Here is a 23,849-nt window from a genome sequence, read left to right on the forward strand (position 1 = left end):
TCCAGGGCTCTGAAGAGTTGTGGGGCGGGTTGTGGGGTGCTATCTGTAGGCTATTATGGGGCAAGAGCCATTGAGGAGGCAGAGCTAGCAATGGGATGTGAGCACTCTGTGGGGGCTGCGGGGTGGGAACTGGTGCTGACTGTGGGTAAGGAGGTGGTCCTGGGGCTGTGGGGTGGGATCAATCAATGGGGCAGTGGTTCTGCCTGTGGAGCTGTGATGTGAGAGCTGTGTGCTTGCAGGGGTGGGCAGGTGCTGGGGGAACTGGAGGGCATGTGCGAGATGATGATGCCAGACGATGACCAGCACTGCCTGCAGCTGCTGCGCGTGGGCCGGGGGGCCGGGGGGCTGCTGACCTGTGAGGTGAGCAACCGCCACGGCACTGCTCGCTGCACCATCCGCCTCCACCTCGCAGGTACGTGCCCCTGCATGGGAAGGGTGTCCCTCTGCGGGGGGTGGCACCCTATGGTGCTCCAGGCCCATATGCTGGGGGGGCATTGCCCCATGGTGCCCCATGCCCATGTGCCATGGGGACACTGTCCCATAGGATGACACTGCTCCTCAGTCCTTCACACTCGTATGTCATGGCAATGCCGATCTGTAGGGTGGCAATCATGGGATTGATAAACCAAGAACATTGGCACTGCTGCCTGGTGTCCCATACCCATGTCTGACTTGGGCAGAGGTGTCCCATAACTGTGTACATGGCGAGGCAGTGCCTCGCGGTGTCCCTTAGCCATGGATGCCATGGGTGGCACTGCTGCAGGGTGTCCCGTCCCTGAGTGTAATTGGGAGGCACTACTCCCAGTGCCCTATAGGCAAGAACCATAAGGGACACCTCCACTGTGCCCCACAGTACTCCACATCCATATGTAATGAGAGATTCCCACAGTGCCCCATGCCTGTGTACTGTCCCACAGTGCCCTACTCCAATGGGGAACTGCCTAATGTTGCTGCAGACACATGCCATTGGTGGTTTGCCCTCTAGAGGTGTCCCACTTCCACATGCATTAGAGTGGCACTGCCCCATGTCACTCCATGCCCCTACCCTACTTGCAGCACCTTGCAGCTGTACACTCTGTGCCACTGGTGGGGGGCTGGCACTGCCCCATGGTGCCCCATGTCCTATCTCTCGGCAGAGGCACCGCGTTTTGAGTCCATCATGGAGGACATCGATGCCCAGGAAGGGGAGACACCACGATTCGCTGTGGTGGTAGAGGGGAAACCGCTGCCGGACATCATGTGGTACAAGGTGGGCTGGGAGCCCCCAGCCCCTTCCTGAACCATATTCCCACCAGACCCACACATTTCACAGCCTCACCGGGATTGCTGCACTGGTGATAAAGGATATGTCCTATGCCCTACCCATGGGGAAAGGGTGGTGGGAGTTGATCAGGGATGGGACAGGACGCCCCCAATACCCCTGCTTCTCCCAGGACGGGGAGCTGCTGGAGGAGAGCAGCCACCTGAGCTTCGTATATGAGGACAATGAGTGCTCGCTGGTGGTGCTGGGTGCTGCCGAGCCTGACAGTGGCGTCTACACCTGCACAGCCAAGAATCTGGCTGGGGAGGTCTCCTGCAAAGCAGAGCTGGTGGTGCGGGCAGGTATGGCTGACTGTCTCCCCAGCCCCTGAGGGTAGAGCCTGGATGTCTGGCTTGCCCCTTGCCAGCGCCTTTCCTTGTCCCAGCCCAGCCCACTGCTGATGCCACCATGGAGGAGGATGCGCTGCACAAGGCACGACGCCTGACCGACTACTATGATGTGCACGAGGAGATCGGGAGGTAGGTGGCTGCTGGCATGATGGGGCATCTTGGGCACTGCTGGGACTGGAGCCAGGCTGCACCCTGGGGCTCCGACATAGGCTCCATTATATGCAAGATCCTGGTGTGCTGGGGCTCCTCTCAGCTGTCAGTGGATGCTCCTGTGCCAGCTTAGGGTGGGGACCTGATGTGGTCAGAGAAAAGCCAGGCTTGGGGTCTCTGTGCCTCTGTAACACAGGCAGCTGAGGCTGCAAGCAACTCCCTGCAGAGTGGGTGCTGGTGCCAGCTGCTCAGGGAAGGGGGAGGTCTCCTGCTCACCCACCTTCTTATCCTCCCTTACCCCTACTGCTGAATTGCAGGGGGGCTTTCTCCTATCTGCGGAGGGTGACAGAGAAGAGCACCCGGCTGGACTTTGCCGCCAAGTTCATCCCTGGGAGGACCAAGGCCAAGCAGTCAGCACGGCGGGAGCTGCACATTCTCTCTCAGCTGGACCACGAGCGCATCGTCTTCTTCCATGATGCCTTTGAGAAGAAGAATGCTGTCATCATGGTCATGGAGCTGTATCCTCTGGGCACTACTCCATGGGTGCACAGCACAGGGGAGGAGGGGAGGGTTTTGCAGGGAACAGGTGGGCAGAGTGGGTGCAGAGGAGCTGGGTGTGGGGCACAATGGAGCATGGAATTTTTATGCTCCTTGACTGAGGCCCAGCTGCTCTGAAGAAGAGCTGCTGGACAGGATGGTGAGGAAGCCCTCAGTGTGTGAGTCGGAGGTGAGTGAATGCTGTGGGAGCAAAGTGATGCGGAAGGGAGGGGAACAGTGGTGTCTGTCCCAGCCTAGAGATGTGTAGTGCTCATTGTATCAGGCTACTAAGGGGGCCACAGCCCACATTCTCCTCTGCACAGGGCCAGTGTGTGGCTGACTCTTGTTCGGGCTGTCCACTCTCCTCACTCCATCTCTTGCAGGTACGCTCGTACATGCGGCAGGTCCTGGAAGGGATCTGCTACCTGCACCAGAACAGTGTCCTGCACCTGGACATCAAAGTGAGTGAGAGTCTTTACAGACTTCTCCTGCCTGGTGCTTCCAGGGAAGGGCTCCTGGCGCACTGGGCAGGGAGTGGTCCTGCTGAGAGGGAACATTCATTCCCTGGGGAGAAGCCCTGCATCTTGCCAAGCTTCCCTCTGCTCTGCACTGTCCTGTAGCCAGAAAACCTCCTGATGGCAGATTTGAGCAGCGAGCAGGTCCGGATCTGTGACTTCGGCAATGCACAGGAGCTGACATCTGAGGAGCCACAGTACTGCAAGTATGGCACCCCTGAGTTTGTGGGCCCTGAGATTGTCAACCAGACCCCTGTCTCCAGCGTCACTGACATCTGGTAAGGGTGGCTCTTGAGTGGTCGGTGGGCTCCCTGCTATGCCAGGAGAGACTGAGTACCCTGGAGGGCTCATGATGTGCAGTAACTGTGCTCTCCTCTCTGCAGGCCTGTGGGGGTTATCGCATACCTCTGGTAAGTGCCCTGGTGTGTCTTCACAAAAGGGACACCCTTTCCACCCCCTCACCAGTTCCAGAGCTGAGGCTGTGACCATACACATGACTCCTTACAGACTCAGCCTCCTTTCCAGCTGCTCCTACCTCTGCCCTCCCCATGGCACCAGGGCTGAGGTCTGAGGTCCTGTCCTCAGTCTCCCATACTTGCCATGCTGTTTCCCATGTCCCCATGACCCCAGGGATGGGGTCTGGGGTCATGTCCTCAGTTCTCTGTACTTTCCATGCTGTTTTTCATGGCCCCATGGCCCAGTGACAGTGTCTCCTCCTTGGCAGCCTGACAGGGATCTCCCCCTTTGTGGGGGAGAATGACAAGACAACGCTGATGAACATCCGGAACTACAATGTGGCCTTCGAGGAGAGGATGTTTCAGGGGCTCACCCGGGAAGCCAAGGGCTTTGTCATCAAAGTGCTGGTCAATGACAAGCTGTGAGTACTGCAGGGTCCCCTTCCCCATCCTCTGCCCGTTCAGCATGAGCTTTGTGCTGAAGGGAGGGCGGGGACCCCCATGCATTGGGGTGCCCAAGGGCAAGGCTAGCTGCACTGCTCTGCTGGGGTGTACCATGGGCAGCCAGACTCTCCTGCCCTTTTTCCCCTGGCCAAAGCCTCTGAGACTGGGTGTTCTCACCCAATGGTGTCGCTTCACAGGAGACCCAATGCAGAACAGACCCTGGAGCATCCCTGGTTTAAGGTGAGCCTGGGCTTGGAACTAATGCCAAGAGGCCACGGGGTTCCCTGAGCCTGCTGTAGGCTCCAAGGGATACCGTTGTTCCCTCACCCCACAGACACTGGCGAAGGGGAAGGTCATCAGCACCGACCACCTCAAGCTCTTCATCTCCCGCCGGAAATGGCAGGTGAAGGCAGGGGCTGGGGAGGGACGGAGGGGGCAGGTGGGATTGTGTCCTGGGCAGAATGGGGGGATATGTAATGGCAGGATGATGCCTGCCATGCCACGCACCTGAGCCTGACCCAGCCCTCTCTGCTGGCTGCAGCGCTCACAGATCAGCTACAAGTGCAACATGGTGCTGCGGCCCATCCCAGAGCTGCTGGAGGACACATCCAACCACCTCTCCATCGCTGTGCCCCGGCATCTCAAAGAGTCACCAGCACTGTCATCCTCCTCAGACTCAGATGACCTGGATGAACTGCCCTTCATCCCCATGCCACACCAGGTGGAGTTCTCTGGCTCCCGCATGTCACTCAATGAGATCCCCACAGATGATGAGACCATTGGGACATCCGAGGGGCTGCAGCCAGAGGGGGATGCCTCTGTCATGGAGTGGCAGAGCCAGGGCACAGGGAAGCCTGGGGTGGCCCTGGGAAAGCGGCCAAGGAGTGCTGGGCCACGGCGACCATGCGCAGAGGTGGAGGCACCTGGTTCCTCTGATGAGGAAGCCCCCGAAGCCCAAAAGCGGTCGGAGTATCCTCGCAAAGCCATGAGGAAGGGTTCCAGCCTAGAGTCCCCAGGGAGTGCCCGTCGGGGAGAGCTGAAGAGGGGCAGCTCTGCTGACAGCGCCCTGCTGCTCCAACAGCTCCCGGGGACTGAGGAGGGGGCTGAGGCATCTCGGGACCCCCGTGGGGCCCTAGCCAAGGCAGCCTCCATGGAGTTGCCAAGGAGAAAGGTGGTCTGGGGGGAGGATGATCATGCCCAGCGCCTGGAGCTGATGCGCCAGCGGCTGCTGCGGGGAAGCTCTGGGGACAGCAAGGTCAGCGGTCTGCGGGGTCCCCTCCTGGAGACCCTGGGGGTCAGCCCTGACAAGAAAGCCTCACGGTCAGCCCGCCTGGAGGCTCCAGCAGTGCCACGGCTAGTGCGGGCAGCCTCCAGTGAAGCCACCTCACCGCGCCTCCTCCCTGCTGAGTGCCGGCTGCAGAAGAGCAGCTCCTTCAGCCATGGGGACGCGGAGCCTGTCGTCCGGCATCGACGCTCCGGTGCACCCCTGGAGATCCCAGTGGCCTGCCTGGAAGCCCAACGGCTCAAGGAGTCCCCCTCTCTCTCTGCCCTCTCTGATGCTCGGCCCACAGTGCCGACAGACACTCCAAGCACACCAACACCCCCTCCAGCAGAGATCACTGTTCCCCAGGCTGGCCCTGCAAAGGCTGTCTCAGGAAGGAGGCGCATCCAGGAGGAACATGGCCCACCTGTGGCTAGCAAGGCGGCCACCACCACAGGGAAGAAGCCCGCAGACAGGGGACAGGAGGAGAAGACACCCACCAAGGTTGCTGGAGCCAGTGGGGAGGGGGGTGCCAGGACAGGAGCTCCCACCCCACCAAAGCCCACAACCCCTGTTCCCCAAACCCACATAAAGTCTTCCTATGCCAAAATGATGCAAGTCATGGGAGGTATTCAAGGTGGGGAGACAGCCACCGAGGAGCCCCCACCAACCACCAACGAGCCCCCACCAAACATCAAGGAGACCCCACCAGCCAGCCCTGCAAAGCCTCCTACGCCAGCACCAGCAGCAAGGAGGGAGGTGAAACCCACCGGCTCCTCCAGCTCCTTGGTCATCCAGGACATCGATTCGGAGGAGGTCTTTGAGGCCAAGTTCAAGCGGGGCCGCGAATCATCCCTCACCCGGGGGCTGAAGCTTCTCACCCGCTCCCGTTCCGAGGACCGGCACCTGGCTGGCCCCCCAGCTTCTGACGAGGGCATCTACCGTCCTACACCGGCCGGCGTGCCCCTGGAGCTGCGCAGGGACCGGCCCACCGGGCTGGCAGCCAAGTCCAAGTCGGTGCAGGACCTGCATGAAGTGGAGAAGGATGGGGGCTTCTTTCGGAGGATGTCCATACTCCTCAAGCGGACCCCGCCTGCTGAGAGGAAGAAGAGCATGGGCGAGGACGGAGGCACTGAGACCCCACCTGGTGGACGCCGCTTCTCCTGGAGCATGGCTCTGGCCAGCTCCAGGGAGCTGAGGGACTCAGAGAGCCTCAAGTCAGAGCCGGGGGGTGGTGGGGCGAGCGAGTCACCGGCGGTGGCTGTGCGGAGGAAGATCAGTGCCACAATGGAGCGCGTCTCAGCGCGTCTCCGCAGCGTGTCGGATGAACGGCCGGACGGCGAGGGCTCCCGGCAACTCCGTCGCGCCAGCTCCGAGGGCGAGAGCTTGAGACCGGGGCCCGCCCCCGCCCCCGCGCCCTCCTCCGAGTCCCTGCGCTCCGAGGCCAGCACAGGCTCCTCTGCCTCTGCCAAAGGTGAGCGATGAGGGGCGATCCCGCGGGGCAACCCACGGCCAGTCACTGTGGGTACGGCCGCCCTGGCCTGGCCCCGCTCTCTCACCTGCCCTGGGTGCCCACAGGTGGGGGTGACAGTCAGAAGAGGTCCCGCTGGGAGCGCTGGGGGCTCTCCCGGGGCAAGAAGGAGAAGATGGCCTCACAGCCCAGCATCCCCTCCAGCCTTCTGCGGGAGGAGGGACTCGCCGCCGGCCGGCCACACACACCCAGTGAATCGGGTAGGTGCAGCCCCAGGACGGGATGGCGGGTGTGTATCCCCACCCCAACCTAACCCCCCACTCTGTTTTCCAGATTTCCCCCCTGTTTTCCACATCAAGCTGAAGGACCAGGTGCTGCTGGAGGGCGAGGCGCTGACCCTCTGCTGCCTTCCTGCTGGCAGCCCAACCCCACGGATCCTCTGGATGAAAGGTGGGGCGCTGCCCGCACTGCCTCAGTGGGTGGGCTCTGACAGGCACCGTATCATCCCACTCTTCTTCTCCCCCTACAGACAAGAGGTCCCTGCAGCCGGACAGTGGGCTGAACGTCGTCTCCTGTAAGGACGGACGTCAGATGCTCACCATTGCCAAGGTCTCCAGGAAGGATGCAGGGCTGTATGAGTGTGCAGCCGCCAACATCCTGGGCACAGCCATCAGCTCCTGCACGCTGGCTGTGGCACGTAAGGAGGCTGGGGGTCCTCAGGAGACAGGAAGGGCACAAGTCAGGCACATGGCTGGGGATCAGTTTGTGCAGGTCACTAGAGTACTGCTCTCCACATCTGCAAGAGACTGGGGCTTTTGAAAGAGGACAGGCTGGTTTTACATGAGCATTTCCAGCATCTCTGAACCCATGTGTTTTTATGCCCTCTCACTGCAGCAGCTGTGCTCTGCCCCTAGCTGGACACCCAGCCCACCCTGTCTGTACCCTTGCAGGGCTCCCTGGGCGGCCAGGTACCCCGGAGATCCCCCAGAAGTACAAGAACACGGTGCTGGTTCTGTGGAAGCCCGCTGAGAGCAAAGCCCCCTGCACGTACACACTGGAGCGCAGACTGGAAGGTATGTGGGGCTGCCTCCCATCCTCTGGGAGCCACAGCCAGGAACATGGGCTCACAGAGGGGCACCTAGGAAAAAAGTGCCCAAATGTCCTCACTGTCCCCTGTGGCATGGCAGAATCAAGGACAGGGGACAGTAGGCTGCCCCTGTCCCTGTTCGGCCCTCTCCTTACCTTATTTCTGCTTTGGCAGGGGAGCATGAGTGGAAGATTGTCAGCACTGGTATCACTGACTGCTACTTCAATGTGACTGAGCTGCCTCCTGGGAGCACTGCCAAGTTTCGTGTGGCTTGTGTCAACAAAGCTGGGCAGGGACCCTACAGCAACCCCTCAGTAAAGGTGCATCTTGAGGCAGCAGGTGAGTAAGCCCTGTCCCATGGGTGGGGGGTGGCCATGGGGCCATCTGTGACCTCTGGAGTTCTTTGGGGATCCTTGAGTCCCATGGCATCTTCCCCCCAGGGCTTTGGGAAATGAGGTGCCACTTACAGTCCACTCCTAGCTTACCCCCACCTGGCTCACACTTCCCTTTGCTTGCTGTAGATGCTGGAGCTGCCCCAGCCAAGGATGTTGCTGTCCCCATTCCTGAGAAGGTGGCTTCCAGCCGGTCAACCCAGACACCCGAGAAGCACTTGGAGCCAGTGGCTGCAGGAGCCCCTCCCACCACACCACCACGCAAGCACAAGGGAGTGGTACAGAAGGCAGCTGGAGCGGAACAGGAGGGTGCCCCCACAGGGGCCCTTCCACCTCCTGCCCCCCATGAAGAGGGAGTGTCACCAGATCCTGAGCTTCCCCCCAACATCACTGTCTATGTGCCTCCTGAGCTGATGTTCACCCCTCCTCGGACTGCTGCCTCTCCTCATACAGACACCCCCACTTCCGGCTCCCCTGCACCCCCCACGGACACTTCCCCCCCGCCCCAGGCTCTGTCTCCTTCCAAGTCCCCTACCGTTTCCCCAGTATCAACCACACCCAGCTCAGCCCCCGCACCATCTCCCACCCCCAACACCACACCTTCACGGAAGATGCCTCCCTACATGGTAACTTCCTTCGTCTCCATGCCCCCCCCATCACCCCCTGCGCTGGAGCCCACCACCACTCCCCTACCCTCCAAGGAGCCCCCAGCTGCTAGTGGGGTCCCAGGGGCAAAAGACAGCACAGCACTGCGGCAGGGTGTCCCCCAGAAGCCATACACCTTCTTGGATGAGAAAGCAAGGTGAGTAGCAGTAGGACAAGATGCTCTTCCAGGGATGTTCTTGCAGCACCCCATACCAGGGATGCTGAATCCTGCCTTATGCCGCAGAGGCCGTTTCGGGGTGATCCGGCTATGCAAGGAGAATGCCACAGGGAAGCACTTCATGGCCAAGATTGTGCCCTATGAGGCGGAGCGGAAGCAGAGCGTGTTGCAGGAGTACGAGATCCTCAAGGCGCTGCACCATGAGCGCATCATGGCCCTGCATGAGGCGTACATCACCCCCCGCTACCTGGTGCTCATCTGCGAGAACTGTGCTGGGAAGGAGATCCTCTACAGCATTGTGGACAGGTAACGGGGGGCACAGGGCCACCGGGTAGAGTGGCTAGTATGGGGCTACCTGCTGATGGCACCTGCCCCCAGGTTTCGCTACTCGGAGGACGACGTGGTGAGCTACGTACTGCAGCTCCTGCAGGGCCTCGAGTACCTGCATGGCCGCCGCATTGTGCACCTCGACATCAAGCCAGACAACATCATCGTCTCAGGCACAAATGCCCTCAAGATCATCGATTTTGGCAGTGCCCAGACCTACAACCCACTTGTGCTGCGGCAGCTGGGGCGGCGTGCTGGCACTCTGGAGTACATGTGTGAGTGAGGCACCACGGGTGTAGTGGCGTGGGGGACAGGGACAGAACTGGGGCATGCTTATTCCCAAAGGTGTGCATGTATGCCTATGCTCTGGGGGACTTGAGAATGGGGAGGAACTGTGTCCTTGGAGAAGGTGGGAGGCCTTTGGGCCTCCAGCTGGGGATGTCTGTGAATTTGTATAGCATCGCTGGGGTCAGCGGAGAGTCCGGGTGCTGTGGGACAGTTGTGGTATCCTTGGAGGCTGGCTGGGCTCTGTCGGGGTGCTGCAGTGTCAAGGAGGGGTGTTGGAGGGTGCAGCAGTGGAGTACTGTGGCTGCTAGGGGTGCTTGGCTGCTATGGGTGTTGGGAATGCTGTGGGTGTTGGGAATCCTGGGGATCTGGGACTTCTGTAAGTGCTGGGGATACTGTGGATGCTGTGTGTGCTGGGATGCTGGGGCTTGTGTCTCTGTGTGTATGACAGACCTGCTCCCCTGCCCACAGCGCCAGAGGTGGTGAAAGGAGACCCGGTGGGCTCTGCAGCAGATGTCTGGGGTGTTGGCGTCCTCACCTATATCATGTAAGACAAGGGGTCAGGGGGATGAGAACCTTGAAGTGTAGTCAGCCCCACCCAGGGCTCGGTGCCACAGAGGACATCAAGCTAACAATGGGCTGAGGGATGCTGTTAGTCATCTCCCAGCTGGACACGGGGAGATGATGACACCCTGGGTAGCTGTGGCTTTTCAAACCAGGGATGGGGAGGAAGTGGGACAGCAACTACCCTCCCATCACTGTCCCCCCAGCCCATCACCCCCTCCACCACCACAGGCTCAGCGGGCGGTCACCATTCTTTGAACTGGACCCCATTGAGACGGAGAACCGCATCCTGGCAGGGCGCTTTGATGCCTTCAAGCTGTACCCCAACGTCTCACAGACTGCTGCCCTCTTCATCCGCAAGGTCCTCACTGTCCACCCCTGGTGAGTGCCCAGCCCAGCCAGGGAAGACACATGGCACCAGACTGTGCATGTGATTGAGCCAGGCCCTATCACATGGGACCCCTCCAGATATCAACAGTGGGAGCCTGGAGTCCATCAGTGCTCTTGGAGAGGGCTGGGATCTGCTGGGTCTTGCAGGGCAAGGGTGGTGGCTGGGTTTAGGGGGTGGAGCATCCCCGACAGTCCCTGATTCAGAGCTGGCTCTGCCCCAGGAGCCGCCCCACGGTGAAGGACTGCTTCGCCAATGCCTGGCTCCAGGACGCCTACCTGATGAAGCTGCGCCGCCAGACCCTGACTTTCACCACCAACCGCCTCAAAGAATTCCTGGTGGATCACCAGAGGCGCCGCGGCGAGGCCGTCACAAAGCACAAGGTCTTACTGCGCTCCTACCAGGGCAGCCAGCCTCCAGGGCCACAGTAACTGGTGCCTTGGCCACGGCCACCAGGGGCCGGGGAGCCAGAGGAACATTCCATGGGCCGCAGTACAGGGCGGCTGAGGAGGAGCCAGGACGCGCCAGGATGAGTCCATGGACCTCACATGCTGCTGTCAGGGGTCTTGGTGGTCAGCAGCATCATTTTGGCAGTGCTGATGAAGAGAAGGTGCTGCCACAGCCAGACCAGCAGTGGGATCCAGCAGTGGGAGGGTGGTGGGAGCCTTGCTGCAAGGATCAGAGAATGTGGCAGAGGGTCGGGGGAAGAATGGGATGCAGACAGAGGGGCATGGGAAGCCCCTGCTGGGAGGGGAAGAGCTGCCAGTTTGCTAGCCAGCCCTGGCCACATGGGTCCCATCAGCCGTGTGCCTTACACTGCAGCCTGCAGCTGCCCCTGGCCACGGTGTGGCAGTCCTCGTGCTCCCCCTGGTTTTGCACACCAGCACCAGAAGACTGAGGTTGCTCCAGCGGGTCCTACAGAGAGGGACTTGCTCACAATCCCCTGCCAGCCAGCACAGCCCCAGTCCTTACAGCTGGGAGGGGGGGCTGCCAGCCTCCCACCTTCCACTCCTCCCAGCCCTGGTCCTGGCAAGTGGGTTTGTGGCTCCAGGACCGATGCCGGTGCCTTCCCTGGGGCTGTCAGCTGTACCCCCTGCCAGGATGGGGAACTGGCAGGCACCCCCTCTTTGCAGGGGGGCACCCAGGTGCCATGCACACCTCCTGTGTCTGCTCAGGCCCGCGCTGCTCGTGCTCTGTCCACCCAGCTCCAGACCTTGCCCTGTGCCCCAGTACCCGCCTGCCCACCTCTCCCAGACCCCTCACTCTTCCCACCTGACCCCGAGGTGCCCTGCCCTGCTCTGTGCCCCCTCCTCAGCCCTCCCCGGCTGGTGGCACGATGCGGGGTGCCCTGAGCAGGGGGACAGAAACAGCAGCTGGGCACTTACCTTCCTCATGCTGCTGTAGTGATAGGGCTTTATTTATTGATTTTGGGGAGAAGGCGTCTGCTCATTCCAGTCCCCATTCCTGTCCCCTCCTCTCTGTCGGGCTCTGGAGTTGCCAATGTCCCCATGGTTTGGAGCAAGCAACATGCCAGAGCAGCAATAAAGACCCTGAGCAGCCCCTCCAGTTTCAGTGCCTTCCTGGGAGGGAATTACACGAGTGTGAAGTGCAGCCCCTGGTATCTCGGGAGGGTCCTTGCTCCAAAACCTAGGGACCTGAGTCCAGAAAGGATTCCATGTGAGGCTGGGCTTCCATGTTGGAAACCTGGTGAAAAAGTCAGAGAAGCTGTGAAGCACTGGGGCGGGTGCAACAGGGCTGATTCACTGATTCACATGGCTCTCACGTCATGGAGTGAAAATACGGAGTGCCAAAGGGCCCGATGGTGACTGGGACAGCGGGACAGCAGGGCAGGGCTCCTGCTGCGGGCATGGCAGGTGCCGCTGAGGGACCTGATGCCTAGCTATAAATATCCGCTACCCTTAAGAGGCCGTGCCGTGCCGTGCCGGCAGGGACCGCTCCGGTTACAGCCCGCTGCCCCCCCCAGCCCCTCGGTGCCGCGCCCGCCGCGGCGGGCAGGGGCACACGCGTACCGCCCGGTGGCTGCGGGCAGTCACACGCTCCCGACACACACACAAGTAGCTGCAAACCTGTGCCTGTCGCAGGCCCTGTGTCCAAGGGCGTGTCAAGAGCCCGTGGTGTCCCCGCACGGCGCAACGAAGCGCTGGGGCACACACACAGCCACAGCACCTGCTCTGCGCGCTCACGCTGCCCTGCACGGACGCACACGGCCACAGTAGTTCCCCACACACCCGAATGGACCGTGGCCCCGCACTGACCATGGCCCCCCACACTGACCATGGCCCATACATTGTCCACGGCTCCCCGCACTGACCATGGCCCATACACTGACCACGGCTCCCCACACTGACCATGGCCCCCGCCTGGCCTATGGCCTCCGCCGGGCGCAGCACCCCGCAGGGGCTCGCGGGGCCTCACAGCGAGCGCGGCCGCCCCCTGGCGGCGGGCGGGCGGGCGGCGGCCCAGGGCCCGGCCCGGCGCTGACGTGTCCCAGCCACGTGCACGGAAGTGGCGGCGGGGCCGCGCCGGGCCGGGCTGCAGGGCTCGGTTACGGAGCTGGGGCTCGGTGCGGAACCGCCGGAGAGGAGCCGAGCCGCGATGCCGCTCAAGGCTGTCATTCTCATCGGAGGCCCGCAGAAGGGTAAGTGCGCCGGGCCCGCGGGGTGTCCTGCCGGCGCAGTGCCCGGCCGACCCCGCTCTGCTCCGCAGGGACCCGGTTCCGGCCGCTGTCCTTCGAGGTGCCCAAGCCGCTGTTCCCCGTGGCCGGAGTGCCCATGGTGCAGCACCACATCGAGGCCTGCGCCAAGGTACGGGAGGCCAGGGGGCTGGGGCCGTGGAGCCAAGGGAGAAGTGCCATTCCTTTTCTTTCTGATCCCTTCCTGCGTCCCTCCCCAGGTGCCCGGCATGAAGGAGATCCTGCTGATGGGTTTCTACCAGCCCAACGAGGCCCTCAGCCGCTTTCTCGTATCGGCGCAGCAGGAGTTCAAGGTTCCCATCAGGTGGGCAGGAGCTGTCTCACCCCTAGGGTGCCCACGGTGGCACAGCCTGGTTCAGCCCTCACCTGCCTGCCCCAGACTGGCAGCCCGCAGTCAGCGTGCTGGCATTGGGCAGGTGGGCTCTGTCCTACCGTGGATGGGCACACCCTGGTTCCCCCATTAGTTCCGCCACCTTTCCTTTGCCTTGTCCCCTGCCCTGGATGGTTCCTGTTCCAGAGATGCCTCTCTAGCACAGCTCTAAGCTGCCACAGCCTCCTACTGTGCAATGTGTGCATGAAACCCATCACTGGATGGCAGGATTATGTTTCTCCAGTCCTTCCCAACCCTGCTGCTGGTTGGTGCTACTAGACACCTGCTTCCCTAAGCCCTCCCTTTTTCCTGCTTGGCTTGTAGGTATCTGCAGGAGTACGCAGCCCTGGGCACGGGTGGTGGCATCTATCACTTCCGAGACCAGATCCTGTCAGGTGGTGCTGAGGCCTTCTTTGTCCTCAACGCAGACGTGTGCTCAGAGTTCCCCTTACAGGAGATGCTGGAGTTTTGGCAGCAGCATGGGGACATGCACAGCTTTGTCATTCTGGGTACCACAGTGAGTGGCAGTGCTGGGGAGCAGAAGAGCTGCGGTGCTCTGCCGTGGGCTTAGAAGCCAGCAGCTCCTGTGGTGGGTGGGTCCCAGACTGTGAGGTCTGGGTTTCATCTGCTCTGCCTCCCTGTGCCTACTGCTCCGCCATCGCTAACACTGTCCTTGTTTCTTAGGCCAACAGGACACAGGCACTGAATTATGGCTGTATCGTGGCAAATGCAGGCACGCAGGAGGTACTGGAGGGCCTTGGGGTGTGGAGCACATTGTGGGCGGCAGGTGCTGTGTCGCCTGCGTGGCTCTGTGGTGCCACAGAGGGTGTGGTGCTGGATGGAGGGGCTGCACCCTGGGATTCATATTTCTTCCCTCGCCTCCAGGTTCAGCACTATGTGGAGAAGCCCAGCACATTTGTCAGTGAGATCATTAACTGTGGCATCTACCTCTTCACACCTGCCATCTTCCAGCACATTGGTGAAGTCTTCCAGAGGAACCAACAGGAGCTAGCACTGTGAGTCCCTGACTCTGCTCTGTTTCCTTCCCACCCCCCTGCTTCCTGGGGCTGCAGCAGCACGCTCATCCTCCATACTTTCTCTGTCTTTTCTCCTCCTCTGCCATCACTCACTTGTTTCCTGGTCCTGCACCAGCTGTCCTTACCTTGGGTAAGTCTCCCTCTGTGTCTGCACTCGCTGCTCTCTGGGCTGGATCGATCCTAGTGATATTGCATGCTTTCCCTCCCTTCTCCAGGCTGCTGTTTCCTCTGCTCTGCTCCTGGTCAGCTTGAGACTTTCCCTCTCCCTTCCTCTCTTCCCACCCCATTCTCATTCAGCTCTGGAATAGAGGCTGAGCAAGCCTTTCACCTGGGAATGCTCTCCTCCCCTCTCCAGCTCTTTGCACCAGCCAGCCTGTCACCTCACCTCTCTGCCACCACTCAAGTCAAAATCCAGCTGTGCAGGCTCTGGACTGGGGACAGGATCATACACCCACCTGGACTAGGTGGGGCTCTTGCACCATCAGCTTTTGGCTCAGAGCTTGTTTTGGCTGTCCCTCTGCTGCTCTGGGTCTCAGGGGGGCTGTCCCAACCTAGCCTGTAGCTGGCCTTCTCCCCACTTTTGGGGAGAAGCACATGGCTAGGTAGGAATCTGGGATTGTCAGAGTCCCTGAATTTGGGGAGGGTAGGTCTTCTGGGGTCCTTAGGTGAGGCCATGGCTGGGGTGGGTGTCTAACAGGACTCTTGCTTCCAGAGAGGAAAGTTCCAATGGCTGGCAGCGTGCAGAAGTGATCCGACTAGAGCAGGATGTTTTCACGGCCCTGGCTGGGAGTGGCAAGCTCTATGTCTACAAAACTGATGGCTTCTGGAGCCAGATCAAGTCAGCTGGGTAAGTGCTGGAGCTGGTGTAGCAGGAGCATCAAGTGATCTGTACCAGGGATGGGAGTGATCAGTATCACGGCTGGGAGTGCAGGGTGCTCAGGCAGAGCCGTGGGGGTGGGTGGGCGGTGCTGATTTTGGATCCTCCTCTGCCCTGGTAGTGCCAGAGTGACAATAACAATCTTCTGCTTTTCCTCCTCCAGCTCTGCTATCTATGCCAGCCGCCTTTACCTGAACCAGTACAGCAAAAGCCACCCAGAGAGACTGGCCCAAAACAAACCTGGAGGCCCTGTCATCCGAGGTACCATTCTAACACACTAACGCTTTTGGGGCTGTCTAGGGAGGCAGTGGGACCCATGAGTGGGACCCCCCTTTATCTGAGAGGCAGATGCTCCTGTGGGCTGCCTCCCTTGAATCCACTGCCTTGTGTTGCAGGGAATGTGTACATCCACCCGACAGCCTCCATCGACAGCACTGCAGTGGTGAGTGCAGGCTGGGGAGGCCCTGGGGCAGGGACGTGCTCAGGGCTGCCAAGGGCATGACTGTCCTTGTCCTCATCACCCGCCTCTGTCCTCACAGCTGGGCCCCAACGTCTCCATTGGGGAGGGTGTGACGGTGGGCGCTGGTGTGCGTGTGCGAGAGTCCATTGTCCTGCACGGCGCCTCACTCCATGTAAGTGGGGTTTGCCTGAGGGGTAGGTGCCGAGCCCCACCCCATGCAGGGAGGCAGCAGCACCCTGCATTCTCCTCTTCTTCATCCCAGGATCACACCTGTGTCCTGAATACCATTGTGGGCTGGGACAGCACGATTGGGCGCTGGGCACGGGTTGAAGGGACACCCAGCGACCCTAACCCCAACGATCCCTATGCCAAGATTGACAGCGAGACCCTGTTCAGGGACGGGCGCCTCACACCATCCATCACAATACTGGGTATGTGTCTGCTGTATGGAATCACCCTGGGCCTGCTCACCGAGGCAGCTCCTCCCCTCCAGCTAAAGCCTTTGCGTTCCCCTCCCAGGTTGCAGTGTCACCATTCCGGCTGAGGTCGTTATCCTCAACTCCATTGTGCTTCCTCACAAGGAGCTGAGCCGAAGCTACAAAAACCAGATTATCCTGTGAGTCATGGGCAGCACCAGCCCCCTGCTCCCTGCTGTGCCCCACAAGAAGAGCCTGCACTGAGGCCTCACATCCTGGGAGGTTCTCAGCACCCCCAGAGGAGTAGGTGCAGGCCAGGAGCCCTGCAAGTGCCTGACTACTGCTCCAGACAGACATTAAAGCTGATGAGCATCAGCCTTGCATGCTGCTTCTCTTGCAGCCCAGGGACCAGCCCTGGGCCAAGGTGAAGGCTTTGGGGACAGTATGTGACCCTGGTACCAGCCTGTGTGCATATGCAGGGAGCAGTGTCTTGGGTCCAACTTTGTGTGATTCTCCACCTAAGGGCACTACCAGCACCACCTTGCCACTCCTCACCAGGCTATCCCTGCACTATTTGCTGTCTGCAACTCCCTGGAAGGTCTTGGCCCATCTCTAAGACCTGGGAGCTTTGAATGTGCCTGTCATGTGTAGGCAGCTCACCCCACAGGAACAGATTGAGGCTCTTGATTTCAGTATGATTGCAACAGCCTGAGCTGGGCTCCTGCCTACTGCTGGGAAAACAGCAGTGCTAGGCTGTCCTAAGGGCACTGGCACACACATGAGGGCTGGGTCAGACTAGCGGCCTGCTGGCCCTGGAGGGAGCTGCAAGAACACCCCTTCCTCCAGTACCACCTCTGCCCCCTGGGCTCAGTGCATGCCAGTAGAGCTGCCAGCCCTACCAAGCCTTCTCTTGTCAGGCTGAGACCTGTGCCTGCTGCCTAGGCAGGGCACAGAGTGAGGGCAGCAAGCCCCTGCTACCCTGGTGGGCCAACAGCCTCCTTCACCACCAGCATGGCTGGAGCTTGGGGGGGCTCACTGCATATCTCCCCTTAGATACAGCCACATCCACTGGGCACCAGAGCAGCCAACTTACATGTGTGTAAGTGGCAGAGATTTAGCACCTCGCTTTGCCTCAAAAACCTGATTTTATGGAAGACAGTTTCTTCCTGAGCCTGGTATAGATTGTCTACAGTAACCAATGCTGCCCTTTATCTTTTTACCTCCCTGGTTTTGAACTCTGTGCTAAAGGCCTGCACTCCACCAAGGGCCCCATCATGCCTCTCATTTTCAGCAAGGCACTGTATTGGGTATTCTCCATCCATCCAGTACCATCCCAATTTGATGGATTTGGAGTAAATCCTTGCTCCTAGCCCTGTGCCTTCCTGCGCCAGTTCTCCTGTGGTCCTGGGCAGGGATTAGCTGTTCCCTAGCTTTAAGCACATTAAACTCCTTCAGTTTTGCCTCTGCCTTGGATGTGTTAATTTCCTTGCCCTCTGGTGCACACTCCTGTGCTGGAGAAAACTGAGCCAAAGTACTTGCATTCAGGATTGCACATGAATTTTCTCTCATGTGCCCCATCTGGTCTGGGTTTTAGTAGGGACAAAGGTTTACTGGCTGCTTGATGTGGCACAGGGGCATTTCTTATCCCTGTTGTGTAACGCCTCTTTTCCCTAAACTCCCTCTGCACTGGTTGCCCCTTCTGCAGAGTTAGCTGGAGGGCAAGCCCTTCCTGGGACATTGCTCCATTACAGCATGATCCTGCTTAGCTCTCTTGGAGGGAAAGCTGTACATTCCAGCCCTGCTTGGGCTTTGTGCTCCTCTAGCACTGCCTGAGCTGGAGGGGAGGAAGGAGTTAAAGAGGCCTCCGCTGAGGTGCCAGGAAGTCTGGAAATACTTTAAGGTTGTCCTGCCCTGAGCGGCAAAAGCTCCAATTACTTGAGGCCAACATCTGGGCTCAAAGAGGGGCCTCCCACATCCGGGGCTCCAGAGCAGAAGAACAGGGCTTCAGCTCGGGTGGGAGGGGGTTTGCCTGCCCACCCAAAGCACAGGTTCTGTGGAGCATTGCTCAGCTCTTGTCTGCTGCACAGCCAGGCTCTCAACCCCTGGCAGCAGCAGGGCAGGACAGACAGCAGCCACAGACAGGTGTGTTTTACTGCAAACATTTAATACAAACCTGATTCAAAGTACAAGCACTAGTGTAGTGTCCCTGCCACCACAGCTGGACAGAGCCAGCTCTGCTCCCCAGTCCCCAGGGAAGCAGAGCAGAGCTTTGAGCTCAGCACTGTCACCCCACAGGCAGCTGCCTGGTCTTGCAGTGTTTGCTCCTCCTCCAGTGCCAGCTCCGCGTCTGGAGGGAGCCACTGCTGCAGGCTACACAGGAGAAGGGAAGAACCGGCCCACCTTCTTCGGGGTTGGCCCCTGCCTGCGTGGGGAGAGATGAGTCAGGGGTACAAAGCGAGCTCCCCTGGGTCCCACCCACGCCCGACAGCACTCACGGGGGCCGGCTGGCCTTGCCCACGCAGCTCCTTAGGGTACTGGGGAGGCAGCAGGTACCAGCTGGGCTCAGCTGGCCTGACTTGGGCTCCAGAGAGGCAATGGGCTGGAAGAAGCATTCTGCAGAACAAATTGGGGACAGCTATCTCATCCCAGCCATGGACAACCAGGACACTTAAAGGATGCCAAAGGCCATGGTGGGTGGGGGCTGGGGCTCCTGTGCTCACCACGTTCACCTCCCAGGGCTGGCATTGGCACCAGGTTCTCCTGCTCTGTATCCACAAAGCCTCTCCAGAAGCTGGGTGGCAGTGAAAGGAGACGAGCCACCACCTGGGCAGAGAGAGGTGTAGGATGGGGACACTGGCAGTGCCCAGGGTACACCCCACACCTCAGGGACCCCCTCACCTTGCACTGCCGAGGCGTGTCCTCCATGATGGCGAGCGGTGTGGGATTGGCTGAGCTGTGTCCCACCAGCGTAGGGCCAAACACACGGGACAGGTTGAGCACATCCATCTTGCAGTCAGGACTGTGTGACACCCTGCAAGGGGGGACAGAGGGTGTGAGCATGCTGCCAAGCCCAGGGGCTCCTCATCTGCAGCTTCCCCTCTCTAAGGCACAAAGCCTGGGTGAAGGGCAAAGATGGGGACAGACCTGTGCTAGGATGAGCCACTCACCTGAGCAGGTGCAGCATGAGGAAGGCCAGGGTATCCCTGTTGGCTGGGGGCAGCTTGCTCACCACATGGCACAGGGCTGTGTCACTGGCAGCATCATCGGGGATGTCTGTGGCAGCACCAGGGAGCAGTGTCAGGGGAGAAGCAGTCCCTTTCCCCTCCCTCACCTTGGGACCCCTGCTCACCAGCAGCCCTCAGGAAGGCAGGGTGGAGGCTGAAGGTGACCAGTGGTTCCTTGAGTCCCCGCAGAAAATCCTTGAGCACCCCACACACCACGTGGATGTCAGGCACACTGCTGAGGGCAGGTAGCGCTCCCCCAGCCCGCAGCAGCTTCCGCTTCCACTCCCGCACCAGCTGCTCCGCACCTGGCACCCGGTACAGCCCTGTCTGGGGCACAGGGAAAAGGGCTCAGCTCTGGGAACCACAGCATTGCCGCCTTCACCATCCTGGCCCCTACCTCTGTCAAGCCTCGTTTCTCCACCTCATTCACGCACTGCACCACCAGCGTGGGCACCAGGGGCGGCGTGGAGGGTGCGAAGTCAGCCAGCACACCCTGGGGAGAACAATGCCAACCTGTGCTGTGCCACCAGCCAGCCCTGTAGCCAGGGTGGGAGAGGCTCAGCATCCTAGAGCCAGTAGCCCTGAAGCCTCATGAGGACATGGAGAGGCCCCCCAAGCACTGCTGTGCCCCCTCACCTCCTGGGGCCAGGCATGGTGGTGAGGCCTGGGTGTGCAGAGGCTGGGGCATTGCTCCTGACACTTGGTGTGTAGCAGCAGCTGGCACTGGCAGCACTTAATGGCAGTCTTCCCAAAGCGGATGCGGGAACCACAGACACCACATGGCTCAGGGCGGATCACCTGGAGAGGGGGAACAGTATCAGGGGCTCCCCTTCTTGCAGATACCCAGTAACACTCCTTTATTTTCCCCCAGCCAGGTCCCACTGTCTCCATCCACTCCCCTTGCAGGTGGAGCTAAGGGGCTAGGGAATGAAGGACAGCCTTGCCCCTGACCCCATAACTCTCTCCCCTGCCCTCCTCCCCAGAGGAGAGAGAGGCTGGGTCACTCACCGTTTTGGAGGTGAACTTGTGCTGGACTGGTGGGAGACTGCGGGGGGGTGAGGGGAAGGGGGCTGGTGCTGGCTGTCCCACTGAGCTGCCCTCAGTGTGGCTCTCCTGCCCCGCAGCACAGCAGCCCAGACCTTCACTGGTGCCCCAAACCGTGGTCAGCTCTGCAGAGGGCGGAGGCCGTGGAGGGAGACCTGAAAGGCAAGCCACTCCATCTACCAGCTAGGATGTGAGGAGGCTTTCCACCTCCCAGGGAGTCCCTACATGAGGCAGTGGCATTTGGCATGTCCAGAGGGCCCCAGTACCTCCACGGTGGGGACAAGCATCCCCCAACAGATCCCCTCCCTCCCCTGTGACAGCAACACCTTGGGGCTGGTCCCATACTACCCATCAAACCCCTTCTCAGCCCTTCCTGTGACCTGCATGTGTGGAGACACGATGTCCCTGGCGAGAGCGGCGTTGAGGCACCAGAACAGGAGGCACGAGGCTGTCAGCAGGGCCTGGGACCTCAGCAGGAGGGGGCATAGAGGGGACACTCATCTGTTAAAATGAGAGACCAATAAGACACATGACAGCAGCCCCACAGTTCTCCAACATCTCCCACATGATCTCTGGTCCACTTGATCCCCATCTCTGTGGTCCTGCACAGCCAGGGATGCTGCCCCCCATGGGCACAGGGGGATGCAGGCTTCAGGACAGTGGTTCAGCATAGCCAGGGATGCTGTCTCCACTGGGATCAAGGTAATACAGGCTGAAGGACACAGGCACCCAGAGGAGACAGCTGAGAACTGTCCCACAGTATCCACAGGACTGAGGGCTGCAGCATTGCCTTCTGGCACTGGGAAAGCCCATGCACCCCATCCATGCCCAGGGCACGCTGGGGTCCCTACTCACGGCATTATGGGGTACCACAGAAGAACGGTGCCGCTTTGCCATCACCACAGGGCCAACCTGAGGGGCCAGGGACACACGCTGGAAACAGAAGACAGCATGAAGAGCAGGCAGAGATGCTCCCCTCCCTGACATTTCCCCACTCCCCAGAGTACCCAAGCCAAGTGGCCTCAGCCCAACAAAAATCCCAGTCTCACCCTACTCCGCAAGCACTATCTGCCCCACACTGGGCGTCATGGGGACTGAGGCTTCCCCACAGGTGAGAGCCAGCCCTGGGGCTGGGGGAAGCCAGGTCAGGCCTGCAATGCAGAGGTGCAAGCAGAGCGGGGTGCAGGATGCCCTGCACATGGTGATGAATTATTGAGGAGCCCAGCTGGGCGACGGTGGAGCGTAATGGAGTTTCTATTGATCGTGGGAGGTTTGCCGAGAGACGATGCTCCCAACACAGCATCAATAAATTAAATTCCCTGCCAGGCTCCTTGCAGCCTCCTGTACTGGGATGGAGATGTATCTGCGTGTCCTCACCTTGCATGGCACAGGGCCAGCACCCCAGTCTGGGATGCACACTGGGACCTGGGTGGGCAGAGGAACCCAAAGGGCACATTGAAGGAGTGTGATCAGAGCTGGGGGATCCTCACCCACACAGAGGCACAGACACCACCTCAACACCAGCCCCCGAAACTGCCACATCCCAGCATTTCCTCATACCTGCCTGTCCGGAGCTTTGCGCTTCAGGGTCCGCACAACCGTCATATCAACATCCTGAAAGGCAGCAGGGAGTCTGGGGCTGCATCAGGCCAGGGGCATCCCCAGCATTCATCTCCAGCTCTGATAGCAGCCCACCCCTAACCATGGATATAGAAAGGGGTTGTGCCTCTGCAGAAGTGGGGCAAAATGACCCCCTCACCATTGGGGTAAACCCCAAGACTCACAGCCAAACACTTCTTACCACATCATCCTCAGTGCGGTCATAGCTGATATCCGAGTGGGACAGGAGGGACTGGCACGACTCGTCCACTGCAGATGACCTGCAGAGTGAGCTCAGCTGGAGCAATTCCCCCCCCCAGCCAGCACCTGCTCCTGGGAACCTACAGCTGATGCCTCTGTAGAGCCCAGGCACCTCCTTGCCCAGCCGGCCCCTCAAACCCAGCAGGGATGAGGGGGAGGGGGGCACAGCCGACCCCAGGGCTACCCGAGGGCTCAGGGTGAGGACTGCCACCCCTGCTCACCTCCTGTTGGGTGCCAAGGCTGCCCCAAGGCGCTGGCCAGCCAGGGCACTGAGAACAGAGCATTGCTCTCTGCTCAGAGCCTCGCTGCCCCATGGTTCCCGCATCAGCAACTCGAGGACTAGCTGAAGTTTTCGCTCCTGCAAGTGAAAACTCCTGGTGGTGAGCAGGCTGAGGGCCCCGCAGCCAGCCCCGCAGGGTACCCCTGCAGCCAGCCCCCGACCTGCTTCTCCAGCTCAGCCTCTGCCCGGTGCCGCTTCTTCATCTCCACCTCCACTTGGTTTCGGGCGTGCTTGAGCTTCACCTCCAGTGCTGCCCGCTCGGCCTCCACACGGGCCAGCTGCTCGCGGGCACGACGCCCATCCTGCTCCAGCCGGCAGCATCTCTGGCGCGTCGCCTCAAAGCACCGAGCGATCCGGATGCAGTCTGGGCACAACAGCAGCGGGTGGTCAGCCGGGACGGGGGGCCAGCCCCCATCTTCCCCGGACCACGCCGACGGCAGAGAGAGAGTGCCGGTGTGCCCTGGGCTGAAGGGTTACACACACTCACCTTCCTCCACGCTGCCGCCGAGCTCCAGGAGCTGCAGCCCCTGCTCCAGCCGGGCCAGGAGCCGCCCGCAACGCTGCCGCAGCATCCCGCCGCCCGGGACGGGACGGGGCCGGGACCCCGCAGCCAGGAAGCCCCTTTGCATGTATCCACCCGCAGCTCCTGCTCCACGCTTTCCGCCGGGATATTCCGTGGGGCCTCGGGACGGCGCAGGCGAGGGGGCGAGTGGCTCTCCCGGCCGGCCTATGTGGGCCGGGGGCCGGGGAGGAGCCCGCCCCGGCCCCGCCTCCGCCTCCCGCCGCCACCGGGGTCCCACCCGCCGGCCCGGCGGCTGCCGGCTCGGTGAGCATTCCCGGGATCTTAGGGCGTGGGATGCCCCGGGGTGCGGGTGGCAGCACTGGCTGCAGTGTTGCGGAGCAGGGTGAGGGTTGCCTTTGGGTGCGGGGGATGCCCAGGCTCTGGGTGTACCTGATGAGAGCACTTAAGGGGTGCAGGGGCAGTAGGTACGGGGTACTTGGGGCATCGAGGGGACTAGCGGGCGAGGGAGGCGCTGGGCGTACAGGGACGCTGGAGGGGGCACCGCTTTCCCACGCCCGCATCCCGGGAACGACGCGGGTAGGGCCGGAGCAGCCGATGTCCTTGTCCGCTGTCCCCAGGCGCTGTGTCCCGCTTACCGACGGTAGGCGGGGGCGGCGGGGATCCCTCGCGCCGGGTCTCCCGGCCTGGTCCGCGTCC

At 60.9% G+C, this 23,849-nt stretch overlaps 4 protein-coding genes and 1 long non-coding RNA gene across 7 annotated transcripts in view; 2 read left to right on the forward strand and 3 right to left on the reverse strand.

The window, feature by feature from the left end:
* Positions 1-9,239, reverse strand: part of DNPEP (aspartyl aminopeptidase) — a 54,413-nt gene extending 45,174 nt beyond the window's left edge. For both annotated transcript variants that reach the window (XM_050976720.1, XM_050976719.1), the window contains exon 1: positions 9,228-9,239. In XM_050976720.1, coding sequence (XP_050832677.1) covers positions 9,228-9,233 — 6 coding nt within the window. In that variant the 5' untranslated portion in view covers positions 9,234-9,239. The remainder of the gene's footprint in view (positions 1-9,227) is intronic.
* Positions 1-11,909, forward strand: part of SPEG (striated muscle enriched protein kinase) — a 37,847-nt gene extending 25,938 nt beyond the window's left edge. The window contains exons 18-41 of the mRNA XM_018911448.3: positions 240-412; positions 1,137-1,249; positions 1,434-1,602; positions 1,686-1,779; positions 2,118-2,318; positions 2,467-2,527; positions 2,721-2,798; positions 2,958-3,130; positions 3,236-3,262; positions 3,577-3,729; positions 3,949-3,991; positions 4,086-4,154; positions 4,293-6,486; positions 6,591-6,743; positions 6,817-6,933; positions 7,013-7,180; positions 7,434-7,556; positions 7,745-7,909; positions 8,092-8,764; positions 8,852-9,091; positions 9,164-9,387; positions 9,869-9,944; positions 10,193-10,342; positions 10,573-11,909. Coding sequence (XP_018766993.2) covers positions 240-412; positions 1,137-1,249; positions 1,434-1,602; positions 1,686-1,779; positions 2,118-2,318; positions 2,467-2,527; positions 2,721-2,798; positions 2,958-3,130; positions 3,236-3,262; positions 3,577-3,729; positions 3,949-3,991; positions 4,086-4,154; positions 4,293-6,486; positions 6,591-6,743; positions 6,817-6,933; positions 7,013-7,180; positions 7,434-7,556; positions 7,745-7,909; positions 8,092-8,764; positions 8,852-9,091; positions 9,164-9,387; positions 9,869-9,944; positions 10,193-10,342; positions 10,573-10,780 — 5,845 coding nt within the window. The 3' untranslated portion in view covers positions 10,781-11,909. The remainder of the gene's footprint in view (positions 1-239; positions 413-1,136; positions 1,250-1,433; positions 1,603-1,685; positions 1,780-2,117; positions 2,319-2,466; positions 2,528-2,720; positions 2,799-2,957; positions 3,131-3,235; positions 3,263-3,576; positions 3,730-3,948; positions 3,992-4,085; positions 4,155-4,292; positions 6,487-6,590; positions 6,744-6,816; positions 6,934-7,012; positions 7,181-7,433; positions 7,557-7,744; positions 7,910-8,091; positions 8,765-8,851; positions 9,092-9,163; positions 9,388-9,868; positions 9,945-10,192; positions 10,343-10,572) is intronic.
* Positions 11,751-12,761, reverse strand: LOC108961704 (uncharacterized). Its single transcript, XR_001990063.3, has 2 exons — positions 12,437-12,761; positions 11,751-12,053 (listed from the first exon to the last, which is right to left on the reverse strand). It is a non-coding gene; the product is annotated as an uncharacterized LOC108961704 (long non-coding RNA).
* A 102-nt stretch (positions 12,762-12,863) lies between these two features.
* On the forward strand, positions 12,864-17,689 carry GMPPA (GDP-mannose pyrophosphorylase A). The gene is made up of 12 exons (XM_030241876.2): positions 12,864-13,008; positions 13,077-13,174; positions 13,263-13,366; positions 13,757-13,949; positions 14,117-14,176; positions 14,318-14,448; positions 15,182-15,316; positions 15,510-15,607; positions 15,742-15,788; positions 15,886-15,978; positions 16,069-16,237; positions 16,326-17,689. The coding sequence occupies exons 1-12, from the start codon at positions 12,966-12,968 to the stop codon at positions 16,424-16,426; spliced, it is 1,272 nt and encodes a 423-aa protein (XP_030097736.1). The 5' UTR covers positions 12,864-12,965; the 3' UTR covers positions 16,427-17,689.
* Positions 17,690-18,365: 676 nt separating this feature from the next.
* Positions 18,366-23,376, reverse strand: LOC103814675 (rac GTPase-activating protein 1-like). 2 transcript variants are annotated; one of them, XM_030240229.2, is made up of 17 exons: positions 23,118-23,376; positions 22,792-22,994; positions 22,572-22,708; positions 22,292-22,370; positions 22,051-22,104; positions 21,868-21,915; positions 21,346-21,423; positions 20,871-20,991; positions 20,455-20,645; positions 20,083-20,244; positions 19,844-19,939; positions 19,572-19,773; positions 19,390-19,495; positions 19,121-19,253; positions 18,943-19,045; positions 18,718-18,835; positions 18,366-18,644 (listed from the first exon to the last, which is right to left on the reverse strand). In XM_030240229.2, the coding sequence occupies exons 1-17, from the start codon at positions 23,257-23,259 to the stop codon at positions 18,593-18,595; spliced, it is 2,025 nt and encodes a 674-aa protein (XP_030096089.2). In that variant the 5' UTR covers positions 23,260-23,376; the 3' UTR covers positions 18,366-18,592. The 2 variants fall into 2 exon arrangements, with proteins under 2 accessions (XP_030096089.2, XP_030096094.2); XM_030240234.2 differs by lacking the exon at positions 21,868-21,915.
* Between the last annotated feature and the right edge of the window lie 473 nt (positions 23,377-23,849).

This window comes from Serinus canaria, chromosome 7 (genome assembly GCF_022539315.1).
Source record: "Serinus canaria isolate serCan28SL12 chromosome 7, serCan2020, whole genome shotgun sequence".
Taxonomy (NCBI): Eukaryota; Metazoa; Chordata; class Aves; order Passeriformes; family Fringillidae; genus Serinus; species Serinus canaria.

Coding starts and splice junctions, on each gene's coding strand:
- GMPPA (XM_030241876.2), top strand. CDS start 12,966: ATGCCGCTCAAGGCTGTCATTCTCATCGGAGGCCCGCAGAAGG. Junction 13,367..13,756: donor GAGTTCAAGGTTCCCATCAG/GTGGGCAGGAGC, acceptor CTTGGCTTGTAG/GTATCTGCAGGAGTACGCAG. Junction 16,238..16,325: donor ACCATCCATCACAATACTGG/GTATGTGTCTGC, acceptor TTCCCCTCCCAG/GTTGCAGTGTCACCATTCCG.
- LOC103814675 (XM_030240229.2), bottom strand. CDS start 23,259: ATGCAAAGGGGCTTCCTGGCTGCGGGGTCCCGGCCCCGTCCCGTCCCG. Junction 22,995..23,117: donor CGGCGGCAGCGTGGAGGAAG/GTGAGTGTGTGT, acceptor TGTTGTGCCCAG/ACTGCATCCGGATCGCTCGG. Junction 21,916..22,050: donor GCAAAGCTCCGGACAGGCAG/GTATGAGGAAAT, acceptor CTGCCCACCCAG/GTCCCAGTGTGCATCCCAGA.